Below are 17,300 nucleotides of genomic sequence, written 5' to 3'. Positions count from 1 at the left end.
GTGTTTGCTCAGGTCCTTCTGGAATGCTAGCAGTTCTTCTAACAATAAGTGAACGTTTCTCATTTAGAAGAGGTGTTTGTGAAGTAGCTAGTATTTAAGATTTTCCTTTGAATGAGAAGGTGGAGCATCAGCAAATGATGGGATTAGATCTTGCCGATAGCAGATGAACAAACTCCTTTGGAGGAGATGGTGATGGGCAAGGAATGGGCTTGCTCCTTTCAATGAATGCACCTTCAGATGAGAACTGCGTTGTCAGTGACCTCTGTAGGTTTCTGTGGGAACTCCCAGGCCTTTTAGGGACTACTCTAGCCATGCTGCTTGACTTGCTATCTGTGATAGCATGTGAGAAGATGTAAAGGTGACTTGTGTAACTGAGCTGCTTGGTTTTAACTGTTTTTTCTATCTGCACTACAGGATACAGACAGCTATGTGTATATTGCTGATAGAGATGTAGATATAAGTTATATAATATGTTGGTGTAAATAACATATTTTTAAAAATTTTGATGTTCAATCAGTTTTAATGTAATTTTCTTCCTTTGCTGGCAAAAAAAAAAAACAACCTGAGAATCGTTATTCAAAGCATGCTTTTTTTTTTTCCTAGTTTTGTGTGAAGAAATTCTTCAGCCATGGATGTGTTCATGAAAGGACTAAACAAGGCAAAGGAGGGAGTTGTAGCAGCAGCAGAGAAAACCAAGCAAGGAGTGGCTGAAGCAGCAGGAAAGACAAAAGAGGGAGTCCTCTATGTGGGTAGGTGGGCAGCAAGGTCATGCTGCTGTTAGTTTTCCCTGACAGCCCCGCTCATTCTGAAAGAAAGAGCTGAATTCTCTCTTCTGTGAAGTATGTAATTGTTGATAGAAGAGGGTTAACTGCAAAGTAAACAGGATGAGACTTGAATTCACCTGAGCTCCAGGTCTTTGAAGATTGCTGTTTGTGTGTTTGATTGTTTGTGGTGTTGTACTGTCACTGTTTTGCTTGTTGTCACTGTGTTGTGCTGGCCGTATGTGGCTGCATCGTGGGGCAGCTTTTGTAGTGTCATAAAGGATAAGCTTGCCTGGTGGAAGAGGCCTTACAATGCAAGTTACTGGCTGGTGCTATTCAAGATGTTTGCTATATGGGAAGTATTTTCACAGAGTCCTGTAGAATGCCCGAGTCTAAAGCAGGATTTTAAAAGCAGAAACTTGAGATGTTGATTCTGGAACTGAGTATAAGAAATGTCAATGGCTTTTCCTGGAATAAATTGAGGGTAAGTGAAGAAATGAGCTTGTTGACTTTCTTCACTAAATAAAAATCCTTAACAGTAACATCTTGAATGATAAGGTGTCCATTCCTTGTCTTTCAAAATTAACCGGATGTTCTATACTTACTGCACAGCAGTTACTTTCCATTGCTTCTCAAAGAAGAACCTTTACAGTCAGTGAGCTAGGGTAGTTAGTCCTCCAAACAGCAGTGGAGACAATGGGAAGAGATGTTAGTTGACTTATCCAGACTATGCAAGAACCTTGCATGAACCAGGGAAGAGGTTCTTTTTAAATCCTGCATTGGTATGTAGATGGCATGATCATCATTTTCGCTTAGCAACTCTCAGGCCTTAAAATACTGTCTTGTAAATGCCATGGTGAAAAATGTCCAGGAAAAGAACTGCCAAGACCATACAAAAAGGTCATTTCAACTGGAGGAATTCCATATTTTTTGTAAAATTCAGTTGCATGGTAGTAGAATAGAAAGGAAAATAGACTGTTTTCTGTAGTTTTGTTCTTTTTTTTGAATAATTTGGCAGCAGGTCATTTCTGTACCGAATTGAACAGAGTTCAAATCCAGAGGTATGTATTTTAAATGGAAGAACTGATATTTATGTATGTCCTTCCAGGATTCCTTCTGCCCTTGCAGAATCCTTTGCAGTTGCAAGGGAATCCTCTTGCCCTTAATGCCAGTCTGTAACAAATTATTTCTTTTCCACGTAGTTTAGACTACTGATTTGGAATATATTCTTCTCCTGCTGAGCTGTAGCTGAGCTTGGTGCTCTTGCCAACAGAGATGGAAGTCAATTTGAAAAGTAGTTGTAAGATGAATCTATTTAAAAATGAGCATTTGCTCATTTCCAGCATCAAAATAGCTGTACTTTCACTGCAAATCATGCTTGATATTAAAATTAATTTTAAGGATATGGCTTTATTTTAAAACTTCGTTTTTTTTGTTGATCTTGAGTGTGCTTTTAGGGTCATTGATTTCTTTGTATTGGAAACCTGTGTTGTGTGCTGAAATAATCCTTGTCCTGGAGCTCTTCTCCTGATGGCAATAATGTCTGGAACTAGCTGTCCTCCCAAAGGCAACAGATTTCCTGTTTGTTGTCTTCAGAGATATTTTTGCTGAGGCTGTGCTTCATAGGGCAGGCTTGCTGTTTATTTCATAACTGAAGTACCTTGGTCAGCAAAGCCCTGAGCCATAATGAGGATCTGTGCATACAACTACAGAGATGTGAAGCAAGCACCTTCCTGCAGCAGATAAATGCTTTTCAGGAAGAAAGACCTATATGCAGTTTCAGTGATGCAGGCAGAAAACACTTCAGTTAGAGTTGCTCTTCAGAATTTCTGACAGGTAATGTGTCTGGGTGTATGCTTGGGTTTGGTGAGCCAAGGTTTCCATAGTTACGTTTTCAAAATGTTGTACTAGGTAATGGACCCAAGTGATAAACTTGCTGGGTTATTGGTTCCTTGGGTTCTCCAGCTGCAACTGGAGAAGCCAGGATTAAAACAAGGAAAGTAAAAAATCGGAGCAGAAACCAATAGGCTCAGCAAATTGTAGTGGTGTTTGGGGGCCCCTGTGAGGGCTTGGTTCTGGCAGAGGGCGGCTGAAACTGGGTCACAGCTCTGTGTTCACTGCCTAAGCAGTGAGTTTAGGCTGCCCAGAACCCCTTCATTTCTGAGCTGGCGATGTTTCTGTGCTTCCCAAGCACATATCAGGGGCAGCTCATCTCTTGAACAGCATAACAAAGACTGATGTGATAATCTCTTCGTTCTGTAGGCTGATAATGATTGCAATCTGGAAGGTGGTTAAAAAAAAAAAACCTCTATAATCAGAAGGAAGGAGCAGCATAGCGTGTTAAGGATTCTAAAGATTTCTTTCTGCCTCTGTAGCTGAGTTTTCAGATACAAATTGCAAAGACAGACAGTGAGATTATTTGTGAAAGCTACCTGACATCTTGCAAACAGTCTGACAAAATTAGGCTAGGAGGGACATGTTAATCATTTTTAGTGTCAGCAGTCATCTCAGTGGCATTCAGCCTCCCATTGCTGTTACAAAATGAGTAAGATTGAAAAAAAAAAAAAAAAAAATAAGCTTGGTTCAGATTCCCAAGATGCTGTGGTCTTTCATTTAAGAGATAAATTTAGGTAGTAGAACTTAAGGAATTTGGGAGTGTAATTTAAGTAAAAAATGAAAATATGTGCCTTTCTGTCCAGGGAATGGTTAACTATTATGATAAAGATTGTAACGTACTTCTACATAGTGAGAATCTATTAACAACAGCTACTGTTTAGGTTCAAGTGTGAAGCATAAAACTCTGAGGGAGTCTCCTGGAGGATTAATGGGGTTCTTTTTCCTTTCCATATATAAGCCTTCCCTCCTACCATCCTGGGCAACCTGATCTATCTGTAGATGACCCTGTTCATTGTAGGGATGTTGAAATAGATGGCCTTCAGAAGTCACTTACAACTCTTAAGGATTCTATGATCTTTGTCTGTCTTTCCAATACTCAGAATGTCCTTTAATACAGTCTGTAGTATGTTTTTATTATTTCCTTTTTTTCCGGAGTTCCTCTGCTGATGTCCTTCAACGCTGACCAACTGAAATACAGTGGTTTTATCTTGACTTACAGAAGCAGCATCAGAACCTTTTTTCTGTTCAAAGAATGACCTGATTGTTGATAAGGAGGGAGGACTGAGATATCATAAACTCAAAACTGGGTCTCCGTGTATCTTTCAAAAGCTGTTGGTGTGAAGCAGTGAAGAAAAACGTGGCAATACTTACCCACACGACTTTGAAGCCAAGATCTGTGACTAAGGATAATGCTCTTGCATGTGATCAGTGATGTGCTGCTAAATGGTTCCTTTGAGCTCTGTGTTGTTACCAGGGAGCTGCTGTTTGTGCTCAGTTGACTTCTGAGTGTCTGTGCCATGCTCAGGAGTGGAGGTTTCCAATCTGATCTCTCTAGCCATGATACACTATCGCAGAACACAGGAGTAGCTTATCAGGAGACAAGTTTGTGGCAGAAGAATTTACTGCCCTGTGCTCAACTGGCCTTAGAGTAGATCAGTCCTGTCATGATGTATTTGGCAGGACCATCCAAATTCCTCTGCTGTACTTTCTTAAGGTTTTTTGTTTTCCTGTGGTAATAGGTAAGCTTTGTGAAGGAGTTAAGGGGCTGGAGGTCCATCTGGTGGGATAGTGGGCTTCAGCACTCAGGAGCAAGTATTAAGATTTATCCTTCCCCTGATTTGGGCTTATGTGTCTTCACAACAAGATCTACGTGTCCTGAATCTCAGTCAAGGCTTGCTTGTTATGTTCTAATCATCTCTCAAAACCGCCCAGAAATGAGTGTTGACAAACTGATAGTGATGATTGTATGTAATGAAATGGAGAGAGTCTGTTGTTGTTTCAGATAACATAAAGACAAAAATTGTGGGTTTGGTTTTCTCTGAGTGACTTGAATATCTATTATAATGAGGAAAAATATTGTACTGTGTGCTACTATTGCTCTTGATTAAAATAAGTAGGCATAGGTCAGTGTCAGATTACTTCTTGTCTCACTTATCTATTCTCACTGTTGTGCTGAGTATAATGAGCTGGTTTATTCATGTTTTGAAAATAGCAGAATGAAAGACAGGTAGTTAATAGGAGGAAGCAATGTGGATGACTGCTTTCATTCATTCCCAGCCAGGAGCTGCCCTAACAAATTCAGTTGTTCTATTTATAGACCTGTTCTGGCAGGTCCTAATGTTCTTCTAGATCCTGTTGTAATTCTGTCTGGAGAAACAGCTACTTCCATTGAATCACAGAATTATAGGGGTAGGAAGGGACCTCCAGAGATCGTGTCCAACCCCCCTGCCAAAGCAGGTTCCCTACAGCAGGTCGCACAGGTAGGCATCCAGGCAGGCCATGAACATCTCCAGAGAAGGAGACTCCACGACCTCCCTGGGCAGCCTGTTCCAGTGCTCTGTCACCTCACTGTAAAGAAGTTCCTCACCTCCGTGCCTGGGAAGATCATGGAACAGATCCTCCTGGACAACATGCTCAATCACATAAAGAATGAGCATGTGATCCGAGACAGCCAGCACGGCTTCACCAAAGGAAGGTCATGCCTAACTAGTCTTGTGGCCTTCTATGATGGAGTGACGGCATTGGTGGACAAAGGGAAGGTGACCAATGTCATTTTCCTGGACCTGAGCAAGGCCTTTGACATGGTCCCCCACCACATCCTCATCTCCAAATTGGAGGGAAGTGGATTTGATGGGTGGACGACCCGATGGATAAGCAATTGGTTGAAAGGCCGCAGACAGAGGGTGGTGGTCAATGGCTCTATGTCCAGGTGGAGGCCGGTAACAAGTGGTGTCCCCCAAGGGTCTGTCTTGGGACCGGTGCTCTTTAACATCTTTATCAATGACATCGATGAGGGAATTAAGTGCACCCTCAGCAAGTTTGCTGATGACACCAAGCTGAGTGGTGCGGTTGATACGGTAGAAGGAAGGGATGCCATTCAGAGGGACCTCGGCAGGCTGGAAAGCTGGGCTCGGGTGAACCTAATGAGGTTCAACATGGCAAAGTGCAAGGTTTTGCATTTGGGCCGGAAGAACCCCAGGCACCTGTACAGGCTGGGAGGAGTGGTCCTTGAGAGCAGCTCGGCAGAGAAGGACCTGGGGGTCCTGATGGATGAGAGACTTAACATGAGCCACCAGTGAGCTCTGGCAGCTCGAAAGGCAAATGGGATCCTGGGCTCCATCAGGAGAGGGGTGGTCAGCAGGGACAGGGAGGTGGTTGTCCCTCTCTACTCGGCTCTTGTGAGGCCCCATCTGGAGTACTGTGTCCAGGTGTGGAGCCCTCAGTACAAGAAAGACATGGAGATTTTGGAAAGGGTCCAGAGGAGGGGGACTAAGATGATCAGGGGGCTGGAGCACCTCCCCTATGAGGACAGGCTGAGGGAGTTGGGCTTGTTCAGCCTGGAGAAGAGAAGGCTGTGGGGCGACCTCATTGCAGCCTATTAATACCTGAAGGAAACCTACACCCAGGAGGGGAGTAAACTCTTCAAAAGGGCTGACAATAGCAGGACTAGGGGAAATGGATCCAAGTTGAAGGAGGGAAGATTTAGGTTGGACGTTAGGGGGAAGTTCTTTACAAGGAGAGTGGTTAGGCCCTGGAACGGGCTGCCCAGGGAGGTTGTGGATGCCCCGTCCTTGGACGTGTTCAAGGCCAGGTTGGACGGGGTCCTGGGCAACCTGATCTAAATGTGTATGTTTGGTGGCCCTGCTAGGCAGGGGGGTTGGAACTACATGATCCTTGAGGTCCCTTCCAACCCGGGTGATTCTGTGATTCCTTCGCACATTTGTGCGGAACTTCCTATGCTGCAGTTTCCAGCCGTTTCCCCTTGTCCTGTCTCCACTCACCACTGAAAAGAGTCCGGCCTTGCCATTCTGCCCCCCACACCTTAGATATTTATAGACCTGGATCAGGTCCCCTCTGAAGTATGAGGGGTTGAGTGTTGAAGTATGCGAGAGTTGAGTGTTTAGCTCTAATGTATACTGTAAGTTCTGAACTAAAGCTTAGCTGATTATTTTCACAAATGTGTTTGTTCTGTACAGGTCAGCAAGTTGTGCTTTTGCTGAAGAAAAATCTGGCAGCAGAAAGATCTGGCATTTCTAGACTAGCTGTGCTTATAGCAGAGTTAAGTGAGTTAAGAATCAGTCTGTGGACGTTCCTCTGAAGATAAGTGCATTATAGCGGTCCCCAGGGAATTCTGTCATACCATCTATCTCTCACCTTCATCCTTCTCAGCTCTAGGGGACTGCATATTTTTATTCACAGGTTTGCATTTGCTAATGGCTTGGATTATGGGCAGTAACTTCAGCAAGATGAATGATATTTTGGTCAGGTCTACAAATGAGTTTTAAAGTATGTTGTTAATGTTAAATGTTCAAGTAGATTTCCTGTAAGACTAAAATGGTGTTTGGTCTCTTTGTAGCAGGCAGTAGAACCAGTCGCTGCTTAAATTCCACATGTGTTTTTAGTGCTGTTCAGTGCTCGTGGTGATGCAAGATTGGAAATTGAAGTCCTAGAACAGGTCTTTAAATATTAGCACCTTGGATTCACCAAAATGAATACTTCTTCCAATAGTAGATGTTTTCCCTGAGAGAAAACAAACTGCTTATTTTGGAAGAGAAAATCAAAGTAAAGGAAGGTTTCTCAGCTGTTTAACTTGTTTTATTGTCTAAAGGAACAGGAAGCCATTTTACTTGATGCAGTAACGTTATTTAATTTTGTAATGGAATAATGCTCTTGCTCATATATAAGAGCCTTTTCAATGCTGTAATCAATCCAATAGTGCCATAAATTCATGGTGTAAGCTGTACAAATTGGCACTAGCAGTGAACAGTATGCTTGAATGAGGTTTTCATGTTATTCCAGTGTGTATTTATATTACTTTCAAGAATTACGAGAAAAGTTGCTTTCTTCTAATGTATTTCTGCTGATTTACCATTATCTTCTCATGTGTTTCTGCTAGTATCAGCTTGTGTTTATATATTTGTATATAGTGATATGCTGAAATTACATAGGTCTTAGAAGTGGTGAGTCAAATACTAATTATAAAGTCTGAAATACTGAGTGACGTGTGAACACAAAAATAATGATGTATAATTTTTTTGGTAGTTAAAAAGAAGTCGTCATCATGGTATTTTTACATGGGCATTCCAGAACTCGGCTTGGTCTTCAGGGTGCCAAGTTAAATTGTTTAAGCAGGTCTTATAATATTTCTCAGTGCTGCGCAAGCTTAAGGTTTCTGTTTGCAGTACCTTTGTTGATTATTCTTGTCTGTGATAAGAGCGCAGTGGATTAGGTGAGCCTTGATTTTGACCCCGTGGACACTTTTATGTTTAAGTGCTGACTGCTACCTCATGTTTCCCTTTCAGATTGCTCTTTGTCTAAATCTAGCCGTTCTAAAAGTTCCCAGTGAATTTATCTACTAAGTCTTTCTGTAGGTTCAGTAAAGCTTGTTAATTCCCTAGAAACCATGATTTGAGCAAGAGTTGTTAGAAGTTATAAGGATCTTTTGGGAACTTGGGGTCTGATCTTTAGAAAATGCATGCATGAGTTTCATCTTACTATTAACATCCTAATGACTTCTGTGCAGCTGTCCCTGTGAGTTTGTGGAGTGGCAGACTTAATTAACATGACTGTTAAGACAATGGCAAGAAAGTCAGTAAGTACAAGGAATTAACCGCAGAAGTGCTTGCAGTATTTTTTTATAGTTCAAATAGTTGCTTTCAATTGACAGTTTCAGCTTTTCCCTTAGATGGAATTTCTGTTGAGTTAATTTGGAAACTGTGCAATAGTATGTATTCTATCTATTCGTTCTACCTTATTATCCATCTTATCCATCTTGTCTTTACCAGTATGTAAGAGCAAGTATTCTCAACTAAATATTGTTCGTTGTTTAGGTTCTAGGACCAAGGAAGGAGTTGTTCATGGTGTCACAACGGGTAAGTCAATTCTCTTAATTTCTTGATTAATTAAATTTTTCTCTATGAATTTTTTTTATTTCTTTGAATGTTCAAGCTTCTGAGGGATGGTAAAATGTGAAAAATTAGAGAAGTGTAAAGAAATGTTGATGTAAACTGCATAAAGTTTTATGTTTTACAGTGAAATATTTAAGTTTAATATCATTGTATGTGAGGAGGATTTTCTAAGCAGTGTTCTGAATCAAAGTCAAGCTATACCAGTGTGAGCTGGAGGGCTAGTGAAAACAGATTTCAAAGAGAAGGAAATAGTTTGTGTTTGTAGAAGTATATCAAAGTTATTTCTTTTTTGTTCTTTGTTTATTGCCAAAATATTCTATGTAGGAAAGTTACAAGCATGGTGACATTGAAAATAAAAAAGCTTTAGTTTTCTTGTGAAGAATTTTTGGAAGCCTGGTGTGTTTGTCCAATTCTGTTTGCTTGTTATTTGAGGAGGAAGAGTAGTGGGATTGGAGGTGGGAGTGGAGAAGAGAAATAACACTGAACGGGAGTGATAGGGAAGGTACGGTAGGGAAGCACTTGGGCATAAGTTTGAAGGACATTTATCTGCTGATTTTGGACCCTGTGGAGTCAGATAGGATGTATGCTAGTATAGCAGATAAGGAATTAATGCAACTGATGAAGGAGGCAAATAATGTAGAAGAAACCTCCTTTATACAGCAGGGACTGTAAGAGCTGGGTAGAAAAGAGAAATCGCTGGGAGGGTTTGCAGTTAAGGCCAGCAGCGGCGCCATCAGTTTGTCTGTGCAAAAGTCTTTTTGATAATTCACAGTTAAAGCCATGATGCAAAATGGGGGTTTCTCCGATGTAGTTGTCAACTAAGGTCTGCAGCAGTCATTGCTGCTAATTGCAGTCTGTGTGATTATATCCATCCATTAAGCTGGTTGCCTCCAGTATACTTAAGTGTAGCTATAGTGTAGTGCATAGCTGTACTGTGACAGTCTGTGCCTGAAAAAAAAAATTCCCACAAACTTGATACCTGGTTATTGGTGTTCATACTGGTTCTTCATCCTTGTCTGAGAACTGTTTTCAACACTCCACTACAGGTAGTGACTTCTTAGATTAGGTCTTACTGCAACAACAGTATGGGTGTGCCCCATCACTCCCTCCACTCTTAAAAGATGGTTGTGACTCATCAATATGTCTCCCAGGAGCTGGCTGAGTGGGAAGACAGGAGGGAAATAGCTTATAGGAATGAAACATGTTTCAGAGTTTTGTTCAACTCATTTGAATTTGTCATGGATTGGAAGATGTTCAAATATTTCTAACTGCATAATCTCTCTGTTGCAACAGTACTTTCAAATGCTGAAGTTATTGCTAGCCATGTATCTTTACATGCGTACTTCTACACTGGAAAGGAATGAATTTGCATTTCAAAGTGATTTACAGGGATCATTTATTATACGAATTGAAACCAGTAACCAATAATTTGAAGCAACTAGTAAGTGGCAGAATGAATGGAAATACTGTATGTATGTGAAGTGCAGGAAAACTTGAGCTGACCATAATGCATTGAGTAGAATGTGTAATCTTATTCTGCAAAATACTAGACTTGTGGAGATTTGAAGAAAATGTTCAGTCAAAAAACGTGCAGTATTTTTCTTCTAAAAAAAAAAAAAAACGAACAATGCAAATGAAAATAGGAATAGGAAAGGATTTTTTTTCTTCTACTTTTTGTACAGCGAGGTTATCACTGATCTGTGCTTATACAGGTTAATGCAAAGAATAAACTGTTAGACTTTACTTGACAGGAAATATCAGAACTCAAATGTTTGAGAAGTAAACCAAGTGTATATTTAGGAGCACAGTTGATGAGAACATCTCTGACAGGCCTTCAGAACTAAGCTGTGGCTAAATTTATGTTCTTGTTACGAGGCTTCAAATCTCTGCTTGTTAGACCTAAATTAAGGGAAGTATTCAGTAGGATAATTACTGTAACCAATAGGGGATTGCAGTAGAATAAGGTTTGGGGCATGTATATCCCATTTTATCACAGATGTGGGAACAACAGATAACTCTTGCACACAAGTTAACAGTTAATTTTTTTTACTAAGCTGGGCTTTGAGAAACTTGTTGAAGCAATGATTTTCTGTAGTAGGCTAGCTTAGTGGGAGATTCCTTTCCCTCCATCTTTATCAGATATAATATATATAGTGAGACAGGAAATTTAAACTAAGAGAACAGATTTTTGACAGATTTGAAGATATATTAAATTTTGTTCTGCGTGATATATAACAGACTATAAATCAAAACAGAGAGAACACATCTGTTCTGTGCTGCGCCTATAAGTACAATGTTCAATGATATTACTGGGAATTTTAGACAAAGTTCCTCATCCACTTTATGGAATGAGTAACTCATAGCTTGAGAATAATGGTTACTGTGCCACAGTTGGCGTAATACTGACTCATTTCAGCTGGTTGACAGGAGTTTTACTGTTGAATAACAATGAAAAATGGACAGAGGGCATGCAGAGGACAGAAGAGAGGAGCTAATGTAAAATCCTTAGAACGTAATTTCTAAAATGGAGCAGTATGGACTTGGTAGTATAAAAACAAAGGAATTGGTTGGACATGGAGGGGAGGAGCAGTAGAATAAAACAAACTTATGAGGTGCTGTTCTGGGAGGTAGAAGAGGGGAGATGAAAACAGATTTGGATTCACAGGATTGATTTTTCAAAATATAAAGTAAAGATGCTCTGAAAAATGTTAGTGAAGGTATTCTAGAAATCAAATCTGTTAAATACGTGAAATTCACAGTGATAATGCTGGTACTTCTAAAGGACTACTTGTCTTTTTTTTTTCCCCGTAGGACTAGGATTTTGCCAGTTCTGGTGATCTTAATATGTGCTAGGATGTTGATGTGAAACTCGAGATGCATTAACACATTTTCTGGAAAAAAAAGAAATGATTCAAGAGGCTAGAGACATTTGAATGTGAAATAGAATCACAGATTCAAATGAAACTGTTTTCAGTTCTTTCCTACTATTTGAGCTCCAAGGTCTTGCTGGTTTTCCTATTTTTGATTATGTAAAACCCTCTGGTGAAGACACTGATAATCCTCAGAGTGCTGATCAATGAAATAACCTTTTCAGTTAGTGGCTTTCCAAACCCAGAAATTAACAAGGTTTAAGGAGTTTCCTGCTTTAAAGTATGGCCTGATTTTTACCAGCTTTAGCCACTTCAAGATATTGCAGAATAGGAATGCTGCAGACTTGTTATTTGTCAGGTCACCCTTTCTAAAGACTTCCAGAGAAAAAGTAGTGCTGCTTATTGATCTTATGGGGGTACTAGCTTGTGTATCTGACTTGCCTGCTTAATTGACATGTTTATAGTCCTTTGATTCTAAATGTATAGTAACGTGTGCATCTTACTCATCTCCCAAGCACAAGTCTATGGAGATGTGCAGCATCCAAGATGGGATGTTTACAGACTGTCCTAGTAGTCCAAAAAAAAAAAAAAGCTCAAGGCCAGAAAGTCCTCTGCCTCAGTACTACTAGCAGATGTCAGTTTCCTGAAGTGAGACAATTTTAGCAGTTATCAATTGTGGTCTATTTTTTTGCCTAATTCTTTTATTTAACTGTTCATATTGGGTTGCTTCTTTATATTCGTAGTCACTGGTATTCCAGTTGCATTCATTTTAATTGTCAGGTATCTTAGAGTAAATGTATCAACTGAAAAACCCACAATTTACTCATGGCTTCTTCATAAATGAATTTTTCAAGTACCTAGGGCAATCTTATTGTCTGAAATACATATTTGAAAGTATATTTAGTAAGAATTAATGTCACTGATTTAGAGAAATTGTGTGGCTTTCACCTACTAGTGATGATCAAAATAGAAAAGAGCAAGTTCTCATTTTGAATTGTTCTGAAATATTGTAACTTGATTACCCAGTTGTCTATGATGAGGGGAAACAAAACCTTCAACACTACTACTTTTGGTAGAATGTTATAGTCAGTACTAGAACTTCCATTTCAATGTTAGCCTTGATTTGGCTATTGTATCTCATTCCAGGATTCCTTATTCCACAGGTGGTCACAAGTAATCAGGCCACAGCACAGTAGAGCTCTACAGAAACCAATTTACTCTCTCAGCACTGTGATGCAAAGCAGATATCAATTTGTTAAAGACTTAACAGCTTAAAGTCATTTAACAACCTGGTGTTCAGATTAATTTTGTTAGTTGGTAGGACCACTGCATTCAGAATAAATTAATATGCACTTAATGCTTGTCCCTTGTTACTACTTAGTGTAAGCAAAAAAAAATACGTAATAATGGAAGCCTATTTTGTTGTTTTCCACATGTCACTAGAGTTACATAGCTGAAGGCTTATGAAGTTAGAGCTTATTTACAGAATCGTTCTGGTAATAGGAATGTTGATAGTGTTTGTGTTCTTTAGAAACTGAAAAAAGAACCTTTCCTACTAGCACGCTTACAAATCTGTGCTATGTGTATAGTTAGTTTCATTTATGTCAGTGGCTCTAGTTTCTGAATGACAGTATTTTTCTAAAGAACCAGCTTACTGGTTTTGTACCAAGTGTTAAGCTATTATGAAAAATAACAGGTTAGGAGTTTGTCAGCAGCTTTGGATGCCTTGAAATCTTCACTGTTTTAATTGTGTATATTTTTTTCTCGCACAAAGCTGGTTAGAATAAGCATTAAATCATTTGCCTTGTCAGTAGATATCTATTGTTCAGGTCTTTAAACATTGTACTTGGTATGAGATTTTACTACCTTTATAGACTTTGCCATTACTTAATATCAATCATGGCAATCTATGCAGCATCCCCTCTGCTATATAAAGCTGATTTTTTTGTAAGCTGTTAAAGAATTCGAGTTTATCTGCAAAAAAATCATTTCTTCGTATATACTTCAAAAAATTTCTGAAAGGTTAGCCTGTATATCAAGCCTGTGCTCATAAGGAATGCGGCAAGAGTTATGAATGCATTTTATGGATCAGATGGAATTTTGATTGGAGAAAATACAGAATTAGTTAGAGTAACGAAGCTATGTGCTGGATATTCTTGAAGACTATTCCCTTGTTTTCTTAAGTGCTCTTTTTCCTGAATATCTGATCCTGTGACTTGAAGGCATGAGTTCACCTCATCTCTTTACTCTTAGAGGGGTTTCACTGGAATGCAAGTTGCTGCAAGGGAAAAGAGCCCTTGGGAATGAATGAGCAGAAAGAATCCAGTAATACTCTGAAAGGTAGAATGTTGGCCGCTGATGTATATGTAGGCTAAATGAGTTTGTTTCCCGAAGGCTTTGAAATTAGTTACTAATCCAGTTTGCTTAGGCATTTTTGGCATTCAATCTTTTTGTAGTTTGTATGTTACGGATGGAAGGATCAGCAGTGAGGCAGAAATCTCAGCAAATCAGGTAAAATGCTGTATTAGAAATGCTCTGGTCAAGCAGTAGTAGCTTTGATTATTAATCATGTATTTTAAAAAAGAGAAGTAATCAAAAGCTTTTGAGTCTAAGATTTAAAATAAGAGTCTTCCATGCCAAGTAACATGCAGCAGGGTGTTTGAAATAATTTGAATGCATTTCCAAAATGTGCTGTATGGAGTGCACTAATTAGGTATTACACTGTGTGTTGGGTGTAATAAGGGCCACAGATGAGGCTTGCTTTTACCTTTCCTGCTCCACTGTGATCAGATTAACTGAAGTAATCTTCACTACTGAAAATCCACTTGAGGCCCTTTCATGACATTGGGCTGCCAGTGATAAACATGACTCTGAAAAGCTCAGTAGCCTCCAGTTCCAAAATCTGTGATGTTTTTCCATTTTCTGTTTATCCTTAGTGGCTGAGAAGACCAAAGAGCAGGTATCCAATGTTGGGGGAGCTGTGGTGACAGGGGTGACGGCAGTGGCCCAGAAGACAGTGGAAGGAGCAGGGAATATTGCTGCAGCCACTGGCTTGGTGAAGAAGGATCAGCTGGCTAAACAGGTTGGTTTGTTTATGCTTTTTTCTGGGTGAGGAAGTAAAGGATGGGTGGCACTTCTAAATTCGGGCTGATTGAGTGATTCATTTTGCCTCAGTTGGTAGCATGAGGGTTGGGCTAAACAAATGAATAACAGAAAAATGGTGATGTTGATAGCTTGCATTTTGACAACCTGCAGTATTTGAGAACTGAAGTAAACTTAGTAGTTTCTAGTTGTGGCCAATAGCTGTAGGACTGCCATTATATTGAATGGGAAGATAATGTTTTTTTCTCCAACTAACTTGGGACTGAAAAGGAAGCCTCTAGAGCTGAAAGATAAAACAGGTGAATCTAAAGTTTAATGCCACAGTTGGTATTGTCTGCAGATAAAAAGCAGAGAGGATCATGTACCAACCCACTGACTGGTTAGATACATTAAAAGTCAAACTCCAGCTGGACGGTCCCTGCCTTCTATGAATACAGTGGCATGAACTTGTGAATTTTTCTGAATGATATTGAACTTCTGAAATTAAATTTGCTCTAGCTCGTTGTATTTGGGGGGGAAAGAAACCTGTAGGTTTTTCTATTTCAGTACAGAGGTGAACATTACGTATTTGCGCAGTCTCAAGATTTACTGTGTTGTTTGTGTTTTTTTTTTTTTTTTTTGCTAATGTACTGAAGTCATACTCTTCCACTTAAGCTAGACAGAAAGTGACCCTAGGCAGCTGATAGAAATGATGCTTTCTAAAATGCGTTTAGTATTGGTTGGAGATGAAAATGACCCAGAAAAACCCCAAACTTTTCCTTTCATACTACTTTGTGCATGAGCATTTGTGTTGATAATGACAAAATAGAGTTCTGAAGAATACTAGTATTTTCGCAGAAATATGGGTTTCATATTGATTTTTAAACTGAAGCTCCATTGTGTATTTTTTTTTCCATTTAGTGTCCAGAGGTGCTGTTAAAATTGAGTCCTTAAATGCTCTTCTTTATTCTCATGTATTATTATAGTGTATTTCTGTCTCTTACAAAGATTATTGCTGCTTAAATCAGGATAAGAAAGTGGTATTAGACTGTGGTAGGCATTCACTCCTCTGTGATAGATTGGTCTGGAAAACATCTCACTAGTGGTTTTGTTCTTTTTCAAAGGAGGTTTCCCAGGGGGGCTTTTTAGTACGTTTTTGCTCAAATATAAAGAAAATGTTGCTTTTGATGTGCCAATGGTTCTTCATAAAAGCTATTTTCAAGGTTTACAAATTTAAGTACTTAATGAACTTGCCAGGGGGACAAAGGAGTATGGACTGACCACGGTAGTGTACGCGCTTAGTTTCTGGTAATGCTTATCACTGGCTCTTTGGTACTTTAGCACTGAGGATATCTTTTTTGCTGGTAGTTCTTTGAACCCTTTAATTGATGCCATAAATATCATTGTTGCTTTAATATGCAGCTGCCTATTAATATTGACCATAACTAATGTTTTTCATCTTAATGTAAGCTTATAGTGCTTTATAATTATAAAACATGATGCAAATCTCTATGGACTTTGATTTAGTTCTGTCCTGTACATTATAATACATGTGAGTTATGATGGCTGTAATGTAATAAAATCACATCTGTGAAATTAAAGAGCATCCACATTGTGATGCGTGTTATTTCATAGCCCCATAAATAGCTCTGTTATTCTGAACTGGTGCTTTGTTCTTGAGATACAAAAAAGCATTCATTTGATTCTTGATACTGGTATTTTTAGACTGAGTTTCTCAGTCAGCTACACACATAGCTGTTCAGCTAGCTGATCAGTATCTACAGCTCCTCACAGGCTCTACTGCATCTTGTGCCTTATTGGACTTGCAGGAATTGAATAACCATTTCACAAATGTCATCTAAATCTGATCAGGTCAAGTTATTTTAAAGCCTAGTATATTTTGCATTCATGTGCAGTTAGGATATTGGATATGCCTTGGTTTTTCCAGTGATGTTTGAACATAGGCATTCAGAAATACTGCCCATTCACATGGGGCAATTTAGTGTCAGCATCTGTATCCAGCCTTGGAAGCAGGAGAACTCCAGAAATAAGGGAAAGGCCAAGGGAGTCATACAGTTTAAATCTCAATGTAACTCTGTATATCTTTTTCTATAACAGCCTTTCCTAAGGTTGTGTTAGCCTCAGGCTACTTTAAACTGGGTGTAATAGACCACAACTAACTAATGCGTTCCTTGAACTTGAGTGTGGCTAGACAGTGCCTCTAGCAGATGTGTTTTCTGGTAGACATCTATTTGGGATTGTCCTAAAGCATGCAACATGTCACTGTAGGAGTGGGTCCGTAGGAGGGCTGCAATGATCCAAGAGCTCTCCTATGAAGAAAGACTAAGGAAATTGGGCTTGTTTAACTTGGAGAAGAGAAGGCTCTGGGGAGACATTATTATGGCCTTCCGGTACTTGAAGGGAGCTTACAAGCAGGACTGAGGTTTTTACACTCTCTGATAGCGATAGGACAAGGGAGAATGGTTTTAAACTAGAAGAGGGGAGATTTAGGTTAGACATGTTTTACTCAGAGGATGGTGAGGTGCTGGAAAAGGTTGTCTGAA

The 17,300-nt window shown here is 39.5% G+C and overlaps 1 protein-coding gene across 3 annotated transcripts in view; it reads left to right on the top strand.

The window, feature by feature from the left end:
- Positions 1 to 628: 628 nt before the first annotated feature.
- SNCA (synuclein alpha) overlaps positions 629 to 17,300 on the top strand; it is a gene marked incomplete at both ends in the record, with an annotated part of 65,729 nt that continues 49,057 nt past the window's right edge. For 2 of the 3 annotated variants that reach the window (XM_079535041.1, XM_079535039.1), the window contains 3 exons: positions 629 to 749; positions 8,708 to 8,749; positions 14,592 to 14,737. In XM_079535041.1, the coding sequence (XP_079391167.1) occupies positions 629 to 749; positions 8,708 to 8,749; positions 14,592 to 14,737 (309 nt within the window). The remainder of the gene's footprint in view (positions 750 to 8,707; positions 8,750 to 14,591; positions 14,738 to 17,300) is intronic. The other variant, XM_079535040.1, reaches the window with a different exon arrangement.

This window comes from Tetrao urogallus (genome assembly GCF_951394365.1).
Source record: "Tetrao urogallus genome assembly, chromosome: 4".
In the NCBI taxonomy this organism is placed as follows: Eukaryota; Metazoa; Chordata; class Aves; order Galliformes; family Phasianidae; genus Tetrao; species Tetrao urogallus.
The sequence above is the reverse complement of the archived record's forward strand: the minus strand, read 5'-3'. Positions and strand labels throughout refer to the sequence as shown.